Source organism: Humulus lupulus, chromosome 9 (assembly GCF_963169125.1).
Source record: "Humulus lupulus chromosome 9, drHumLupu1.1, whole genome shotgun sequence".
NCBI classification, from domain to species: Eukaryota; Viridiplantae; Streptophyta; class Magnoliopsida; order Rosales; family Cannabaceae; genus Humulus; species Humulus lupulus.
The window spans coordinates 128,711,243-128,732,012 of NC_084801.1; the positions used below are offsets into that span (position 1 = coordinate 128,711,243).

Consider the following 20,770-nt stretch of genomic DNA (forward strand, 5'->3'; position numbering starts at 1 on the left):
GCGAGAGACACAACTAAAACCAAAGAATGTGCACATAGTATGCGCATTTCCCGAGGTATTTCCAGAAGATCTGCTGGGATTACCTGCATGTAGGGAGATCGAGTTCGAAATAGAGTTGGCACCAAAAACGACACCAATATCAAAAACTCCATATAGGATGGCACTGACGGAGCTTAAGGAATTAAAGATACAACTAGAAGAGCTTTTAGGCAAGGGTTTCATTAGACCAAACTTTTCTCCTTGGGGTGCACCAGTGCTTTTTGTCAAGAAGAATGACGGGAGCATGAGGATGTGCATAGATTATCGAGAGCTAAACAAAGTGATGATCAAGAACAAGTATCATTTGCCTCGAATAGACAATCTTTTTTATCAATTACAAGGATCCATGGTGTTCTCAATGATAGATCTACGATCAGGATATCATCAACTAAGAGTACGAGAGGAGGATATCCCAAAAACGGCTTTCAAGACTCAATATAGATATTAGGAGTTCTTAGTAATGTCATTTAGATTGACAAATGCACCAACCGCGTTCATGGACCTTATGAACCAAGTATGTAAGGATTACTTGGATAAGTTTGTGGTGGTATTTATTGACGACATACTAATCTACTCAAAGACAGAAGCCGAACATGAAGGGCACCTACGACTGACGTTAGAAATGCTCAAGAAACACCAATTATATGCCAAGTTTAAGAAATGCAAAGTCTGGCTAGAAAATGTGGTATTTTTAAGACACATCGTATCCAAAAATGGCATAGAATTAGACCCAACCAAGATAGAAGTTGTGAAAGACTGGCCCAAGCCTAAGAGCTCCACCGAAGTAAGAAGTTTTCTAGGCTTTGCAGGATACTATAGACAATTTGTTGAAGGGTTCTCCAAAATAACCATGCCCTTAAAAAATTTGACAAGGAAGCAACGAAAATTTGTATGGATGGAGAAGTGCGAAGAAAGCTTCCAAATGCTAAAGAACAAGCTCATAACAGCTCCAGTTCTATGCATCCAAAATGACAAGGGCAAGTATTAGTATATTGCAACGCGACAAAACATGGACTTGGATGTGCTTTGATGCAAGACAAAAAGGTGGTCGCATACGCCTCGAGACAACTAAAGGAGTACAAACAAAGGTACCCAACCCATGACTTGGAGTTGGCAGCAGTGTTCTTTGCTTTAAATATTTGGAGGCATTATTTGTAAGGAGAGAAGTGTGAGATCTATACAAACCCAAAGTACTTCTTTACGCAAAAGGAGCTCAACATGAGGAAACAAAGGTGGCTGGAGTTAGTTAAGCACTACAATTGTGAGATTTTGTAGCATCCAAGAAAGGCTAATGTTGTGGCAGACGCACTTTGTAAAAAAAGTTATGGTAGCATATTGACGCTTAAGGGGATTGCACCACCCTTACAAGATGATATTAAGAAATCCAAAATCGAGCTGATAACGAGACAGTTAGCTGATCTCATAGTCAAGTCAACATTTATAGAGGAAATTAAGGAGAAACAACAAGAGGACGAGTTTCTTCTTAAGAAAAAGGCAGCACTACAAAGCTCAGAAAATGTTGATTTTTCGATAACAAAGGAAGGTATGCTACAATATAGAAACCAAGTGTGTGTGCCGAATCAGGACGTATTAAGAGAAAGTATCATGCGAGAAGTGCACACCACTCCGTATTCACTTCATCCGGGGCCGACCAATATGTACAACGATGTCAAGACAATGTACTGGTGGTCGGGAATGAAGAAAGACATAGAAAAGTTTGTAGCAAAATGTCTTACATGCCAACAAGTTAAAGCCGAACACCAGAGACTCATTGGAACATTACAATCGTTAAAGATTCCTGAATGGAAATGGGAAGATATAGCGATGGACTTCATGACGGGATTACCAAGGACCACCAAGGAGTATGACTCTGTTTGAGTGATAGTAGATAAACTCACAAAATCTGCTCACTTCTTGCCAGTAAGAATAGTTTACAAAGCTGAGCAGTATGCAAAGCTTTATGTGGTGGAGATAGAAAGATAACATAGAGTCCCAAAGACGATAGTCTCTGATAGAGGATTGATTTTTACCTCGAAATTCTGAGAAAGCCTACAGTATGCCATAGGCACTAAGTTAAAGCTAAGTACGCTATTTCACCCTTAGACAGATGGTCAGCCAGAGTGTACCATACAAATTTTGGAAGACAAGCTTGTACTTTAGACTTGCCAGGGTCTTGGAGTAAATATTTACCGCTTATGGAATTCACTTACAACAATAGCTATCAAACCACGATACAAATGGCACCTTTTGAAATGTTGTACAGGTGTAAGTGTAGAACCCTACTTCATTGGGACGAGGTAGGTAAAAGGCAACTATTGGGTCCATACGCAGTAAGAGAGGCAACATAAGCAGTAGAAAAGATTAAGCAGAGAATGGCCACAGCTCAGAGTCGTTAGAAAAGCTATGCAGACTTTAAGAGGCGAGACATAGAGTTTACAGTAGGTGACCATGTATTTCTCAAAGTATCTCCGATGAAGGGGATTATGCGTTTTGAAAAGAAAAGAAAGTTAAGCCCGAGGTTTATAAGTCCTTTTGAGATGTTGGACAAAGTAGGGCAAGTAGCATATCGGTTGGCTTTACAGCCATCATTAGCTGAAACGCATAATATTTTCCATATATTTATGTTGAGAAACTATGTATCAGATTCATCCCATGTGCTCGATTACGAGGCTCTAGAGTTGAAACAAGATTGCAGTTATGAAGAATGGCCAGTGCGCATTCTAGAGCGGAGAACTAAGGAGTTAAGGTCCAAAAGTATCCCTACAGTTAAAATCTTGTGGAGCAATAGCACAGAAAGAGAGGCAAAATAGGAATTGGAGGAAGATATGAGGGAACAGTATCTCGAGGTTTTTAGTAAGTCAAATTTTGAGGACGAAATTTCTTTAAGGAGGGGAGAATTGTATTAACCGAGGTTACCTTTCTCTTAGACCTCTTTATTTATGTGACTATAGGGTGTCTTTATTTTATAGAATAGATTTAACTTGAGTTGTGGTGATAGAATAAGGTTTAATTTTTGAAATATTTAGTGGTTATGATTATAGTATTTAGTGGTTATGATTATTATAGTATAGTATAGATTTATGATATTAGTAGCCTTGTTTGTGGAAAATGGGTGATTGCGTAAGAATAAATTAATTATGGTATTATTAAGAATTGTTATGGATTGAGTCTATATAAATCCCTAAAGTCCAATAAGAATTTGGGCTTAGTAAATTAAAATCATCCTAGAGTTTGTTATTTTATGGTTAGTTAGGATATTTGTGGATTAGGTTGTTATTTAGATAATTAAATAGAGTTTTTGTAACTTTAGGGTACTGTAACTTCGGACCAGTTTTTGACCGAGTTATGTTATGATTTTAAAAAAAAAATAGTATTTCTAAAAAGTTGTAGATAATTGAATTATCTTTCTAACGGTATAAAGGTTGTCGAAATCGGACTTCTACAACTTTATTTTACTATAGGTGAGTCTAGAGTTACAAGATTTAGGTAGTTAGGGGTTGGGATATTTTTCCTAGGTAGTTTGATGTTATATTATTCTTCAATTATTTGATAACATATTAATAAGATAATGTAGAGATATTTTCTATAGAAGTTAGGATTCTATTTTATTTAAATTTAAATTTAGATTATAGTTAGAATGAAATTAAGATTTTTGAGATCCTATAAATAGAACATATTCCTTCTCATTTTTTTCATTCATTCTTGCTCTTCTTGAGACCCTCACAAACACACACACTCTCTCTCCCTATTGTTGTCATGAACCACCATCAAAACACAAACCCTAAGGTCGAAATCATCATCACCATCACCTCTTCAAATCTTTGACCCTAGTACCCAAAGAGGCCACACGACCAAGGTTGTCTTTCTTATTGTCATAACCCTACAAGCAAGCATTTAAGGATCTAGGGTTTTTCTTCAAGATCAAGGTTGAGGTAAAGTTAAGTTTTGATTGTGTTTGAGTTTTAGATCTATTAGTTTATGTTTTAATAATGGGATTATGTTTATGAAATAGGGTTTTAAGCAGGATTAGCATATAAAGGACTCAAGTGTAGTTTCTATGCACCACACTCAAGGTAAGGAAAATTAGGTAGATTAGTTTATGACCCAGTTTATGTTTTGTATGACCTAACATTTCAGGTACAATAAAGGGGTAAGTGTGGCTGGACCTAAGGTGTCCAATGATGTATGACAGACTTATGTCTGGTAGGCTTAGTTTCCAAACTTGTATGACGGACCTAAGTTGATGTCCGGTAGGCTCGGTTGCCAAACTTGTATGACGGACTTATGTCCGGGGCTTAATTGCCACCCCTATATAAGCACTTATCTTTTTATTATATTTGTCTTGTTATTATGACTTATGACCTATGATTATGACCTACGACCTATGGTTATTATTATGACTTATGACCTATGAACTATGATTTAGATTATGACTTAGGCTATGTTATGACCTAGGGTTTTATGATGTTGTATGATTAGTATAAATAAGTTTTGCTATGACTCTTGTGAAATTTATGATATGTTTGATTATATGATTATATAACTGACTCTTATTTGTTTCTTGGGTTGTCTTGATTTGTCATTTTTGTGTTTATGACTAATGTTATGATTGCAGGATATAATTTATGATCTAGATCTATGTCTGATCTTTGGTATAACCGTAATATAGGATAGATTTGGACTTTGATTTCTATTATGATTCTAGTATTGCATGTGTCTTTGTTCGTTATGAGATTATAATTGATTTATGTATGATTTGCTGTGTATTTTCCTTACTGGGCTGAGAAGCTCATTCCTTTCTTTTATTTTTACAGAATAAGTTAACCTTAGATGACCGGTGGCGAGCGAATTCCCAATAGCAAGATTGGTGTGAAAATGTGGGGGCCATATAGCCGCGTGTTATTTTCTTGGGAAATTATGACCTTTATGATTTAATGTTGCCTAGTTTTATTTTATTGTAAAGACTGTTATTTATTTTTCTTAAACTCGGGTTATATTTATTTTAAATTATCAATAAAGAAGGCAACACTTTTTACGATTTATTATGTTAATTTTTCAACATCTTTATTTTCTATAATTATAGCTAGAATTTAGGGTGTTACACTAATTGTGTTAGGGAGTCTGAATGTCATAACAATTTTTTGCAGCTTGATGATTTCAATGATCGCTTGGAACAAATTTCCTTTTGAATGGTTTCTCTCAAAACTGAGCTTCTCCAAGCTTATGCTACACTTTCTAGGAAAGGTTCTGAACTGAGATGCGCCTCCATGCAGAACATGATAGGGAGATAGAGCTTCTTCGCTCTGAATTCGATAAAGATGGAGAGTTCTTAAAGAATGAGGTTCAAGTATGGTTTCGTCATTACCTTGATGTGAAGCATCATGTCTCGCTCTTGACTCCTACTCCAATTAACAATATGTTTGAAGTCCCCATGTCAGGAGTAGATTTTCCTTCGTCTTTTCAGGGTACTGGCCTTTCTCGCCCTTGAAAGTTTCATTTTTCTTGGAGACACATAAGGGTTGCGTAGTTTATAACCCTTACATGAGTATTATGTTTATGATAAGCTTCTGACAAGCTTCTTTGTAATGAGAATATAATATTTTAATATTTATGAATAAATAATCATTTGTGCCTCTTATATTTCGTTCACTTATTTATTTATTAAAAAAAAAACTAGTACTCCAAGCATGCTCCACCTATTTTCTTAGGTTGTTCACCTCTATTATAGATTTGTAATAATAATTTAGTAATCATGCACACTCTTCCCATGCTGTAAATATCTACATATAGTAGTGTGCTCATTACAATGCCTTTGTAATTTTTGTTTATTCCCACAACAGTGCTCTCCATTTTCATTCCTCCTTTTCCTTTTTTACTATGTATTATTTCTCTCCAGAGAAAATTCAACTAACTAATGGGGCCACTATTCCCTTTCCTCCAAAGAAAAGACGTACATACCACATGATCCTAGTATGAAATCTCAATATGAAATGCAAGCTGAACTTTTGAAGACCAAGAAGGAGCTAGCTATTTATAAAGGTCATGTGGAGTACTTGTGTTCCCTAGTTACCATCTATCAAAGTGATGCTGCTAACTGGTGCAACAGATTTGTAGATGCAGAGAAGTGGACAAGCACTAGTATTTCTGAAGACCTCCAGGATATTCTCTCCAAGCATGTTGGAGAGAGTTGAAGAACTTCGCTTTTTTTTTTTTAGTTTTGTTTGTTTTCCTTTTTCCCTTTGTTTTTTTTAAGATTGATCCAACCCACCTCCACTTAGTACCATATTTTGAAGCAGGCTGTGTATATTTGGCTTTACATAAGAGAATTTGTGTTTAAGCAAAAGGATGATGTTTAGCTACTTGTAACAAGGATTGTAGTTCATTTTTCTTCTTCAAATAATATAATTGTATTGTTATGATATTATCTCATTGATATATTTTCATTCGTTCATTCATCCAATAACAACAATTTAAAATATCATAGTAATTGACACTGTCAATATGAATCGACAAACGTACGACCAATACCTTTGGCTAGTTGTTTTTTTTATACAATGTATATATGAGCAGCTTACTTCCCTTTTTTTAGGGATATATTTAGTAGATTTCTTATATATTTATTTTGAGAGAAATACGATATATATAATATATGTTAGCAATGTGCTTCTTTTTAAAACATTGGTTGGGTGAGTATAAACATGGTATAGGTATATAAACAAGCGTGTAACCTCCATTTTTTGAAATATTTGGTGTGCATATATATGTGTATGTAAGCATGTTATATGTATATAAGCTTGTAACTTTTTTCAAATATATTTCAATGTATGTATATATATAGGGACAGACCCACATAGAGACAAAGGTGTGCGGCCATCCAGTGTGAAAAAAATATATAAAATATTTTAGAGAAATATATGTATGTTAATAACTTAATGTATATGTTTTTAATTGAAGCTAATATTTAACTATTAAGACTTTAATGCAATAGTCAAGCTCATTTATATATACTTTTAATGACAAGGGTTCAAATCCGAGTAAGGGTATTTTTTTATATATTTTTTTGGACTCCTACAATATTTGAACCATTACAAATAAAATATTTTTGAATTATCACAATCATCCAAGTCAGAATCTTTATTATTGTTAGTTTTGTTAGCTTTAAATAATATTTAATACCATGTACAAAGTCCGACATTGTTTAGAGATTAAGCTTTGCCCTAATTGTCTTCTACATAATTTCCCTATTTGTATATTTCCAAATAAAAAACATATATAGCTTTTTTTTTAGATTTATATTGTTTTAGAATTGGAGATTTTAGTTCTTTTTTTTTATATAAATATGTTTAATTGCATGCGAGAATGTCAATAAATACACAATAAAATAAGTTAATAATTGATTTTTTTAAGATTCCATTGTGTTGTGTATATTTTTTATTATTTAGTATTGATTTAAGTGGTTTGATAATCAATATTTATATATGTCTTAATTAATAAAGCTTGTCTCAATTTATTAATAATTTGACGTTTATTCCACATAAATATATATACATACATTGCTACAAAAATGAGCTTTTACGACAGTATTTAACTGTCGCTATTGAGCAACAATGACAGTCGACTAACTATCGTATTTGCCTATGCAGGTGTAGGGGTAGCTACGCTGACAATTAAAAATTGTCGCTGTTGCGAGCAACGCCGACAGTTATTAGGTGTCGTTATTGGCAACACCGACAATTAAAAATTGTTGCTATTACAGGGAAACACCGACAGTTATTAGGTGTCGTTGTAGCTGGAAATGCCAACAGTTAATAGGTATCAGCGTTGCTGGCAACGCCGACAGTTATTCGATGTCGTGATCGACTCTCTATGGTGATAATTTTTAACTATTGCAAAGTTTACACACCAAAGGGCATTGCAGATATGTTGTCAATGCCCCCTGGTTTCAAAATCAACGCAACAATTGCAGTAAAAGAATGCATATCAAAAGTTAAATTAAATCAACATTAGTAACATTAATTTTGTATTTGATTAGTTCTCACACTTTCTAATAAAATAAATACATAGTTCCAAAAAAAATTTGTCATAAAATGGATATCTAGCAAAGTTCCAAAAAAACTAGTTTGTCATAAAATGGATATTTAATAAAGTATGCACATCAAAAAGCTAAATTAACTCAACCTATAATTTGTTAAATTGATTCTATATTTGATTAGTTCTAACCAATTGTAAAAATGACATCGCCCATTCTTCTCGAACTTCCTCAATTTCTTTAGTCACTACTAACTTTGTTATAGCATTATACGAACTTTGTTGCAGCAAAAGTAAGTCAGAGAGTTGTCCTTGTCCACTGAAACTTTGTTGTAGCATTACACGAACTTTGCTGCAGCAAAAATAAGTTAGAAAGCTATCCTTATCCACTAAAACTTTGTTGTAGCATTACACAAACTTTGCTACAACAAAAGTCAGAGAGCTTGCTCAAAAAGTAGCATCATATTGACGTTGCTACAACAAAAATGCATAACTCTGCAACCCATTTAATTCCATTTTCTCTGCAATCATAAGCACATTAAACATTCAGTGCCTTATTATCCCAACATCATTCAAGACACTTTCGACCAACTCCAATAAAAAATCAAAGCAAACCAAATTTTATTTTATTAGTATAAATTGTTGCCAAAGAGACAACATCTATTTTATTCTTATTAGTAAACAATATATTTTATAATATAATAGTTTATTGTCATATATAGAAGTAGAATTATACCAAGAAACAATTCAAACAAAGGATAAAAATAAGGGTGAAGGATTCAATTAACAAAATTGGACAGCATATACTCTAATTTACTAGCCTAGCCATTTATTACAATCACCACAAATAAATCAAACAACACACAGCTTTTCATCCATATATTACCGCAACACACAAAATTCTCAGAACCTACTTCACTAAGACATGCAAGTTTTCAACCTTCCGTTATCACCGCAGCACACAGAATTCTAAGAACCTACTTCACTACGGATGAATATCTAAGATATCCAAACACCACTAAAGTTATATAATTTATATTCAAATTTGTGGTAATTTAAAAATAAAAAAAATCAAATACAATAAACCTCTTGCAAGCCAAATACCAATCCAATTCTTTAAGACTAATCGAAATATTAACCTAAACATTAATATCAACATTATAATAAAAGAAAAATATTAGATGTTGATATTTAATTTTGTCTAATTTTATATAAATATAATTTAAATAATAAATCATGTATTTGCACAAGGAATTGGATTCTAATAATATATACCATGTTGTTTTAGGCTGAAATTAATCATAGTAATTAACTAGTATTTTTAAATAAAATGTTTATTCTATTAAATCATATTCTGACACGCCACCTAATGAAGACACACATTAATCGTATCATGAAAAGCTAAGCCTAAGACACATTAAACAAAATAGACACTCAACCAAATAAATCCACTAATAAAGTTCAACACTTTTCCAAAAATACATTCAACTAAACAGATAGCAATTTGTGCATTTCTGCAAACAAGCTTGTAAAAGTAGATATATACCTCCGACCAAACATAAAAACAATTAATGAAGTAGGAATTGGGCAAGTCCAATTATGCCAAAGATGACATTTATTTCTATCATAGATTGACCCATTGAAATAAATTTCAATAAATGAAAAACAAAAACTGTTCAAGGAAATAACAAAATTTATTGAAAAATAACAAAATTTACCATAAGTTTGCAGCAGCACAATAACAACAGAAAGTAGTGGAAGTGAAAAGGCTTGAAGTAGTGGGCATGGAAGCAATTTACCCAGCTGCAAAAACAAGAATTTCATAACCAATTATAACAGAATCAGTTAAAAAAAGGAATCAAGTAAGATATTCAAACATCTTCTCTAATATAGCAATAAAAATAAAGGTGCTAACTAGTTAGTTGAGCTGAGATCCCTTCTGCCAGACCAAGAATACTCTCATTTTCACACTATCTTTGTCCAAGGAATTGACCCATCCAACTCTGAGCATACACAGGAAAGCATCAATTGGCACCCTAGGTGCTTCATAATTAATAGCCAATAATATTGCTATTATAAATAAATAAACCGCCTAATAATGTTTTTTGAAGTTGCCTGAAAATGATATGTAAATGGTCATAAGTTTTTTAATAAACATTTCACTGGACTTTAATAATAATAGTAAATATTTACGATTTTTTTTAAAGGACTATCATTAATTGGATTAAACATTAGCATGTTCAAAATCTTTACCAATCTAATTAAACTACCTCATAATTGTAATAGCAAATGCATAAAACAAATTGTAATTTCTATAAATATTACTTATCATAAGTCTCTTGGATATATACATCTCTCTATCGTGGCTTTTCTCTTAGTGGTTGTAGCCTACTCATCGTTGCATTGTAAGTTCTTAAATGATTATATCACACAAAGACATCAGTAGTCAAAAGATCTACCCCAAAACTTGAGTAATCTACAATAATGAAGAAAAAGAATATAAGTCATTCACCACAGAAAAACTCAATGCATATATATGATTTTAATAAATGATGGCATTTGAATTTCAAAACCTTCGAAATCCCTGTAAAGAAGAGGACAACATCAGGCAAAAGGCAATAAAATCAAAAGATATATATCTATATTAGTTCCAAAAGATATTTCTATCTACCATTAGAGATTAGAGATTCAAGTGACCTCTATAACATCATGTAATAGAAGAGTACTGAATGGTTTTTCATAAAGGGAAGTATATTACTTATATTACATATATATCCAAACAGAAAGAACAAGATTTTATATATGAAGCATAATAAGAACAAGACCCCGTGAGATATTATTAGTTCTGCCTCTTTATTGTCATTATCGACATCTCATTTAAAAGGCGATGCCAGAGGGTGTTCTTTTTTTGGACTATAGATTGAGTGAAGTTGTACATCCATCAAGATATACAATAAATACAAAACGGGAAGTAAATGAAAAGATCCAAGTAACTTAGATACTTACTAAATCTTCTTTGTTGCAGGAATGCAAGTATTGGGATCAACATTTTCCTTTCCTCTGTTCCTCCTTTTCTTTGCTTTTATAACATCCCAAAGAGCTTCTTAGTTGCTGTATTATATTCTTCCTTTTCTCAGTGGTCTGTCTACGACCATTAACTTAACATGGCCCAAGAGCCACATAATTACCTCTACCTTTAATTCATAACACAAAATTCACACATAAGTTCTTGAATAATAAAAAAAAAGGCAGTGTACAAAATTATACTCCAGAAAAGCTCGAGTATACACATCAAATACAACAAATCTATACCAACTCTAAGATAGATTAACTAAAATTAGCTTGGATTAACCATGAAAATTGAGAAAAGTAATTATTTAAGAGCTAACAAATTTCAGTTCAGAAAGACTAACAGTAAATCCACACCTAGATCATAGATTTCACCAATAAAAAACATTATATATAAACATAGTGTAAGGTTACAGTGACACAAAGCAAAAGAAAACATTTTGCAATTTTACAAACAAATGTGATTGATTTTTTGCATTTTTACAAACAAAAAGCAAAGATTTTAGTATATAATTCTCACATATTAACTAATAACCTATCAAGCAAATAACAAATGGTTGAGTGAACCATAAGTTCGTGACCCCAAAGTCTACGTTGGATTTTTTGAAGTAAGAAAAATTACCATTTTTTTCTGTCTCATCATCTTTTCCCATAAGTAGTTCCCTAACACGACTTCTTTGTCTAGCAAGCCACCAACCCTGATTCAGTATAAGAAATTAAGTCTATGTGAAGATTCATATCATACACAAATAAACAACTCAGTTTTCCATTTAGTACATCAGCTTTTACGAAACAACATCTCAGTATATGTATGTATGCACAGATAAACAAAATAGAAAAACAAAATGACTCATATATCACTATGTAATTGTGATTGAGTTCAAATCATGGTATGAATGTGAAACATAAAAGACTTACATTTATTCCTTTCTCTACTCTATACTTTCTGATGTAAATTGCCATTTGAAATGAGATATTTAGCCACTACATAAATGCAAGAATAGCTTCAAATAACATAAATAACATATATATAATGTAATATAAGTAATTAAACTTCCCGTCCCCACACTTATTTGCTCCATGAATTTCCATTAAATCCTATTATTGGAAAGAGAGAACAATCAAGATCTAACAAATGTATTAAAGAAAAATAAGTCGGAAAAATTACACAAAAATATACTACATTTACTAACATTTTACATTTTGAGAACCCATACCTTCATATTCTGCACCAATAAGCAACAAAAAATTACGCTAACTGTAGATAATGATTCACAAAGCTCAACATCAATTATCACGTTCTTTCGTGCTTTAGACACCGTAAAATCAATTAAATCCCTAATTTAAACAAATAATCACAATACTATTGTTATTTAAATATACCTCAATATTGATGGAGCAACATATTACCTCAATATTGAGAGATGAATGGTGAGGTTGAGGAACGGGGGAGGGAGGCAAGAAAGACGACAAGGGAATGATCAACTAGGAAAGAAGAACAATACCCAGATCCAAAATTTAGTAAAAGTTATACTCATATTCAAAAATCCACATATAATAACTTAATTGAAGGACAAAAAACACCTGGATTCAAGAAACATATACTATGAAGGAAACCCATAAGATTATTAAACATACAGTGATTAAAATACCCCATACTAAGATTGCGACTACCATAAACCAACCAACAACAACAAAAAAATATAAACAAATAAAAAATTTGAGAGGAAACATACCAGACCTCGCCTCCACCGTGCGCCGAGGAGAAGAAAGACCCACGCAACATCGACCCCGTGACCTCGCCTCCGCCTCCGCCTCCGCCAGGCAACGTCTTAAGAGAGAGTGAAGAAGGGCTCGAAGCAAGAGGGCGAGGGGGAGAAAAGAGAAGCCCCGAGGTAGTAGTGAAAAATAAAGAATCAAAGAAAAGAGGTTGAGTGGAATCGGAAAACGAAGACAGAGAAAAAGAGAGAGGAGTAAGAGGAGGAGGGGTGGCCGCCTAGGGCCCTCTATCTTTCAGTAGTATAGGCGGGAGAGACTCGTTATTTACAAAAAAAAAATTGGCGCTTCATTCTTTTCCCTCAGCGCCTCTTTTTTTCATTTCTTTTAATGAAATTTGTTTATTATTAATAATGTCCAAATTATTAAGTTCTAAAAAAATGTCCAAATTATTAATGTAGCTTTTTTTTTACTGATATAGTATTAGGCTGTGTTTTGAGCTTTAATTTCGGGTCTTTTACTCTTTTTTTATATATAAAATAACTCATTTTTAATTAATACTACTTTTATAAATATGTTAAACAAATTTAATTATTATTGTTTATATCATAATTTAAGTTTAAATATATAAATTATTATAAAAACAGATAAACATAAAATTAAATAATATTAGAAAAATTTAGAAAAACAAAAGAAAATCTAGTTTTAAAATTTTATTATTATTACATATTTTTATAAATACTAGATACAAACAATGTGCAATGCATGTTTGCTTAGTTTTATTTATATAATTTATTAATTATTTTTATTAAATTTGTATTATTGTCATATAAATTTCAAATAAATAAACAATATTATATATAAAAGAATTGTATAAACATATTAAATGAAAAATTAAACCAAATTTATCAAATTTAAAGATTTCTTATTATTTATTCCTCAATAAATAATAATAGAATTTAACAAAAGCAAAACTCTTTAAATTTAATTTATTCTCTATTTCTGAATTTTAATGTCATTTATTAATTATTCCAAGGAATGATACATAATTTGGGACATAAATCCATCTATTATCACATTATATAATTAAATCAACACCGATTTAATTTTCATAATTTTCCAATTAAATAGTCTTTTTAAGGCTATCAAATAGAGGACTCGCGCCCCACGATTCCTAAAAACATTTTTAGGGCTCGCTAGTAGTGTGTGTCGGGTGCAGGGATAAGTCGTCGCCGTCGCTTGAAGTCACCCCCGCCTGAGTGGAGAGCAACTGTGAGAGCTTGGAGTGGAGAAGAAACGCATAAGTTTTTTTAGCCCTAGGCCAAATGGTGTTTTAATGTTAAAATGCTGGACGACGGCTCGTTTAGAAATGTCGTTGTCCTTATTATTATTATTATTATTATTATTATTATTATTATTATGTCACAAATTTTTAGATGTTTTTAAAGAAATAATTTTTATAACTTTAAAAAGTATTATTATGGTATTATCTGATTATTATTTTTTTATATATAAAACCCTTATTTTTTATTTATACTTTATTTGTAGAATATAATTAATTAATATGATAAGTAATTTATTAATACCTAATATAAAATATCATTAAAAAGTTTGACAAATTATTCAAATAATTTTTTTTAACTAAGACTTTAGTATTACAATTTAGTAATTAATATTTTTTTATAAAATTAAATTAAAGTATTGTTACTCTTAATACCATAATTAATTTAAAGTTTGATATAAAAATTATTATAAATACAAAAGTTAATAATATGAAAAATTTAGAAACAAAAAAATCTAGTTTTAAAAGTTTTTAATAAATACATATTTACATAATTTAGTTTATTTTTAAAATTTTATTATTCATTAATTATATTCTTAAATTTTTTATTTGAATTTTGGCGATATTTTATTACTGTCGGCATTGTGATTTTATTAACTTTCGGGGTTGAGGTCAATAGCGACAATTTTTAACTGTCGGCATTGGTCTTGAATTAACTGTTAGCGTTGGGGTCAACAACAACAATTTTTAACTGTTGGCATTGGTATTGAATTAATTGTTGGCGTTGGGGTCAATAACGACAATTTTTAACTATTGGCATTGGTCTCGAATTAATTATCAGCATTGGGGTTAATAGCGACAATCAAAAGCAACGGTGAGAGTTGTTATCCAAAAAATAGGCATGGATGACATGGCAAACATTTAAATACACGTGGCTGACATCTGGCAGAATTCGTGCTCGACTATCGACCAGGAAGACATCTATTGTCACAACGTTCGATCTCTATATACGACCAGCCTGGTCGTACGCATGCTATACACGGAGAAGATCTTATGCAGTTATGATAGAATCCGAAATTATCTCCCATGATTCCCTGAGTATCCGATTATTTAGGAAATAATATCTGTAACAAATTAATGTAAATCTTCCTTGAGCCTATAAATAGAGAAAGATAGCTCAAGGGAAAGGGACCCTTTTTGCTTTTTGATTATCTAAGATTAGAGTTATTCTATTTGATATATTGTCTTGTTCTTCAGAGGTTGGTGAAACTCATTGAACCCTAGTTCTTTGATCACTCCTTTGAATCCTATATCAATAACAGTTCAAGTGGACGTAGGTTGTTACCAGATTCTGGGGCCGAACCACTATAAACTCTTGTGTTCTTTATTGTTTTTGTCATCACACTCATTTCAACATATTTGTCCACGTCAAGCATATTTGACTCCGTGTCAGTTGGCCAAAATCAGGGTCAACATTCTGGTGCTTTCATTGAGTGCTTGATACATTATCGTTGAAAGATCAATGGCGAAAACTACCAAGAAAACTGGACAGGCGGCCGGCGCTACACCATCTCACCCACCTCCTCCTCCTCCAAATGTGACTGAGGATGAGCCACATTTGGAGTTTGATGAGGAAGAAATGGATTCCGAGACGCTGAAGAATACCCTGGGGGTATTGCAGGATGAACTGGCCAATCTAAGGGCCAGCCAGGAAAGTGCTGCCGAAATCATGGCACGGTAGCAACAGGAAATTGAACGGCAGTGCCTGGAGCTGAGTGAAAGATAGGCGGAGATGGACCGTCGCCAGAGGGAGGCCATGGCAGCCCTCGAAGCAGCCCTACAACTAGCTAGGAACCAGGCTGCACCTGCCTCGCAGCCTGATCAACCTACGAATGGGCCGCCACAGAGGGGTCCTAATCCTAGCCCGCCTATCCAACCCTCAAGCCCACAAAGGCCCGAGCAGCCATCGGTGCCTCAGGACGATGTCTCGCTAAGGGACCCTGAAGCACAGCCTCTATCCCAAGCTGGTCGCAGCAATCCCCCGCAACAGAGGCAGAATAGGGTCGAGCAGCCGCCTCGCAGTCCTAGAAGCCATAGGGGCGACGAGCCAAACCCTCCGAGCAAAGGACAGCATCCACCTGGTAACAGGAGGAACTCAGAGTTAGGCTCTGCGGTCCGAGGCCCCCCACAGCATGATAATGCACGGGGACCTACCGACCAACGCAGGCCACCCTCTAACGCTCAAGAGGTTCCAGCCCGGGAAGGCAACCGAGGGAACAGTCGATCCCACCATAGCCAATCAAGATTCAGAGATGGCCATGGTTATAATGAGGCTGACTCAGGCAGAGGAAATGCCAGTCGGAGGAATGAAGAAAGAGGTGGAGGCAGAAGCCTGCCACCTCGGGATGACCAACCCGAAAGACGGGACGCTGGGGGGCAGCCCAGACAAAATAACGTCTTCAACTGGCTCGGAGCTAGCGAGCAGCGGAGGAGAGACGAGGATTTAAGAGACGTACTCAATGATCGCCGGGAGCGGCACGATGAGTACGTCCCCCCAGCACCAGAGGCCCCGACGATTCCTGGCACCGTGCAGGCCCAGATAGATGCCCTCAACCAAGCAATGCAGCAGCTGGGCGGGGGAAGAACATCTTATATCGACCACGATAGGAGAAAGGGCACTCCTTTCGTCCAGAGGATAACTACGGCAGAAACTCCTAGCAAGTTTAAGATACCTACGCTTCCGAACTTTGACGAGTATGGTGACCCGGTATCTCACGTCAACAAGTTTGAGATACAAATGGACATTCAGAAAGTGTCCGAAGACGCTCAGTGCAGGATCTTCCCTGCAACACTTTCTGATGCCGCACAGGAGTGGTTTTTCAAATTCCCTCCTGCAAGTATAGTTTCCTGGGAAATGTTCGTAAATGAGTTTTACGGACAGTTCTACGCGGGTCGTGTGCACCCGACTGAGGCAAATCAGCTGGTTGAAATACGCCAGCAAGACGGAGAACCACTGAAGGACTACGTCCAGCGCTTTATGCGAGCAGCTGCTGGAGCAAAAAGAGTGGGAGATGAAGGCAAAATGATGGCCATAACCGCGGGGGTTAAGCGTCGCACACCTCTCTGGGACAGCCTCAGAAAACATGGGGTCAGAACTACCCAGGAATTTTTGGATCGAGTTTATCGATATATCAAGCTCGAGGATGCCATCGCCAATGAAGGGAAGCCCCCAGGCAAGGACAAGGGGACTGCCGAGCTCGCCAAAGCCGCCAATGGGTCCAAACCCAACGGCAACGGCAAAGGCAACGGCAACGGCAATGGCAAGAATGGGGGGAAACGGCCGCACAATGAGCCTTCCACCTCTGACAATAAACGAGCCAAGGGTAATCGTTATGAACCACGGTTCACTAATTACACTGCCCTTATTGAGTCTTGGGGAGAGGTTTATCAGGCCACGAGTTCCAGTGTGCCTTATAAGAAACCTGCTCCCATTCGGAAGGATATTTCGAGAAGAGATACTACCAAGTTCTGTCGTTATCATAACGACTATGGACATGATACCAATGAATGCAACCAGTTGAAGGATGAGATCGAGTTCCTTATTAGACAAGGACACTTGAGAAGGTATATACGGGCCTCGGGAAATTCCCAACGAGAAGCTCCAGGTAGCAACGAGCAAGCGCCCACACGCCAACGCTCGCCACCTTTGCAGCCTGATCCTGTAACTGGCACATTGTTAACCATCTGCGGAGGCCCGCACCTCGCGGAAAACAACGGAAAGGCCAGAGAAAGATATGCTCAGACTCTGCGCCACGACCAGGACATCGAGATGATGACTGTGGATGACCGCGCGCCCAACACGTCCGGTTCCCACATTTCGATCCGCTGGTCGTGGATCTCCAAATGACCAATATGATGGTTAAGAGAGTGCTAGTTGACACAGGAAGTTCGGTGAACATCCTGTATAAGTCTTCGCTGGAACGCATGAAGTTGTCCGTTAAGGACTTGGAGCCCTGCAACCAAACAATATACGGCTTCTCTGGTGAGGGACTCGCCCCAGCAAGGTCAATCAGACTACCAGTGACAGCAGGTACAACGCCTGCTACCAGGACATTACTCGCTACCTTCATAGTAGTCGATTGTCCTTCGGCATACAATGTCGTCATTGGGAGGCCTATACTGGTTGATCTTTGAGTCGTCACCTCTATATGGCACTTAGCCATGAAATTCCCGATAGACACAGGGGTAGGACGCGTGTTGGGAAATCAGAGGGAGGCCAGGGAGTGCTACAACACCTCAGTCACGAAGGCGAAGAAGGGAACGTCAAAGAGCACTCCCCCAGATAGGTTGCAGATGGCTATTGATACACAAGCCCAATCCGATGATGAAGTCACCAAATAGGGTGTTGCCCAAAGTGAGGATAGAGATTTAGATCCTCTCTTTGGGGATTTTGAGGAAAATGTTGGACCCGTCGAGGACCTGGAAGAGGTCCAACTTGACAAAAAAGACCCGACCAGAGTCGTAAAGGTCGGGAAAAACTTAGAACCAACCACGAAGCATGCATTGGTGGAGTTTTTGTGGAAGAACCAGGAAGTCTTCGCCTGGTCGCACAAAGACATGGCTGGGATAGACCCTGCAGTTATCAGCCATATCCTGAACATAGACAAGAGTTTTCCACCCATGCGACAGAAAAGAAGGCTGCTCGATAAGGATCGGTCAAGAGCCTTAAAAGAAGAAGTTGAAAGATTAAAGGAGAATGGGTTCATTAGGGTGGCGTTTTATCCATCGCGGGTCTCTAATCCAGTGCTGGTTCCCAAGCCTAACGACAAATGGCGAACCTATGTGGATTTCACAGACCTCAATAAAGCATGCCCAAAGGATTGCTTCCCACTCCCAAGGATCGACCAGCTTATCGATGCATCTGCAGGACATGAGATCCTCTCCTTCATGGATGCATACTCAGGTTACAATCAGATTAGTATGCATCCCCCTGACGAGGATCACACCAGCTTTCGGACCGATACGGGATTATACTGTTATAAAGTGATGCCCTTCGGACTGAAAAACGCAGGTGCGACTTACCAGTGATTGGTTAACCACATGTTTAAAGAGTTGATCGGAGTAAACATGGAGGTGTACGTGGATGACATGCTGGTAAAGTCGAAAAAATCAGAAGGACATGTGAAGGATTTACAAGAGTGTTTCGATGTATTGAACAAGTACCAGACGAAACTAAATCCTCTCAAATGTTTCTTCGGAGTTAGATCAGGGAAATTTTTGGGGTTCATCGTTAATTCAAGAGGAATCGAGGCCAACCCCGACAAAATAAAAGCCCTGATCGACATGAAATTGCCAGAGAGGATCAAGGATGTACAAAGTTTAACTGGGAGAATTGCAGCCCTAAGTAGATTCATTTCTAAGTCAACGAATAAGTGCGTCCCTTTCTTCAATCTACTTAGAGGCAACAAGAAGTTTGAATGGGCAGGAGACTGCGAGCAAGCTTTTCAGGCCTTAAAAACCCATATGGCACAGCCTCCTATTTTGTCAAAGCCTATCGAAGGAGAAACTTTGTTCATTTACCTGGCGATCACCGAAGTTGCTGCTAGTGTGGTGCTAGTACGAGAGGAAGAAGGCGTACAAAAGGCGTTTTACTATGTAAGCAAGAGGCTAATCGGAGCAGAACTGAGATATCCTCCCATCGAAAGGTTAGCTTATTGTTTAATCTTGGCCTCAAGGAAGCTACGTCCTTACTTCCAAGCCCATCCCATTACAGTCTTAACCGATCAGCCCCTTCGGCAAGTCCTTCAAAAACCGGAGGCGGCTGGGCATTTATTAAAATGGGCTGTCGAACTAGGGCAGTTTGATATTACGTATTCACCGCGAGCAGTAGTAAAAGGACAAGTCTTGGCTGATCTTATTGTAGAGTTCACCGAGCTCCTAGACAACGAGCAGTGGGAAAAGCCTAGTGTGCCTGAGCCCCAAGATGAAGCTCCTTCGTGGAAGTTATTCACAGATGGATTGTCCAATGAATCTCACGCGGAAGCAAGAGTGATTTTGATAATGCCAAAGGGGCATCGATTTCACTGCACCATCAGGTTCGACTTCACAGCGTCGAATAATGAAGCAGAGTACGAAGCACTCCTCGCTGGATTAAGAATGGAAAAAGACATGAGTATAAAGGAGCTGGATATTTACAGTGATTCAAAGCTGGTAGTGAATCAAGTTCTAGGGGAATATCAAGCACGAGGCCTCAAAATGGTGGCCTACTTGAACAAAACTAAAGATTTGTTGGCCCAGTTCAAGAAGTATACCCTCCAGCAAATACCTCGGGATCAGAATTCGAACGCACATGCCTTAGCCAAACTCGCAAGCGCGAAAGATGCTGACACTTTGAATATTGTACCAGTAGAAAGATTGAGCGAGCCGAGCATACGAGCAAATGACACCAGCATGGAAATCTGGATGGGAGACACATGGATGGCGCCTTACTTGGAGTATCTTACAAATGGTGTACTACAAGCAGATAAGAACAAAGCCAGAACTCTTCAAAGGCAGGCTGCTAGGTATATACTGGTCGATGGCGTTCTATACCGAAGGGGATATTCCATGCCACTGCTCAGATGTATTACACCAGAG

General features: G+C 36.4%; 1 protein-coding gene and 1 long non-coding RNA gene across 23 annotated transcripts; one reads left to right on the forward strand and one right to left on the reverse strand.

The window, feature by feature from the left end:
* Nucleotides 1-535: 535 nt before the first annotated feature.
* Nucleotides 536-1,027, forward strand: LOC133800042 (uncharacterized mitochondrial protein AtMg00860-like). The gene has a single exon (XM_062238020.1). The coding sequence runs from the start codon at nucleotides 536-538 to the stop codon at nucleotides 1,025-1,027; it is 492 nt and encodes a 163-aa protein (XP_062094004.1).
* A 6,999-nt stretch (nucleotides 1,028-8,026) lies between these two features.
* On the reverse strand, nucleotides 8,027-13,206 carry LOC133802436 (uncharacterized). 22 transcript variants are annotated; one of them, XR_009877338.1, is made up of 9 exons: nucleotides 12,873-13,206; nucleotides 12,547-12,621; nucleotides 12,330-12,362; nucleotides 12,055-12,234; nucleotides 11,759-11,834; nucleotides 11,074-11,261; nucleotides 9,983-10,543; nucleotides 9,786-9,870; nucleotides 8,027-8,419 (listed from the first exon to the last, which is right to left on the reverse strand). It is a non-coding gene; the product is annotated as an uncharacterized LOC133802436 (long non-coding RNA). The 22 variants fall into 22 exon arrangements; XR_009877334.1 differs by having other exon boundaries at nucleotides 12,354-12,394; XR_009877340.1 differs by having other exon boundaries at nucleotides 12,330-12,394.
* Nucleotides 13,207-20,770: the final 7,564 nt, after the last annotated feature.

Bases quoted from the DNA above. Each gene is read 5' to 3' on its own strand.
- LOC133800042 (XM_062238020.1), top strand. From the start codon at position 536: ATGGACCTTATGAACCAAGTATGTAAGGATTACTTGGATAAGTTTGTG.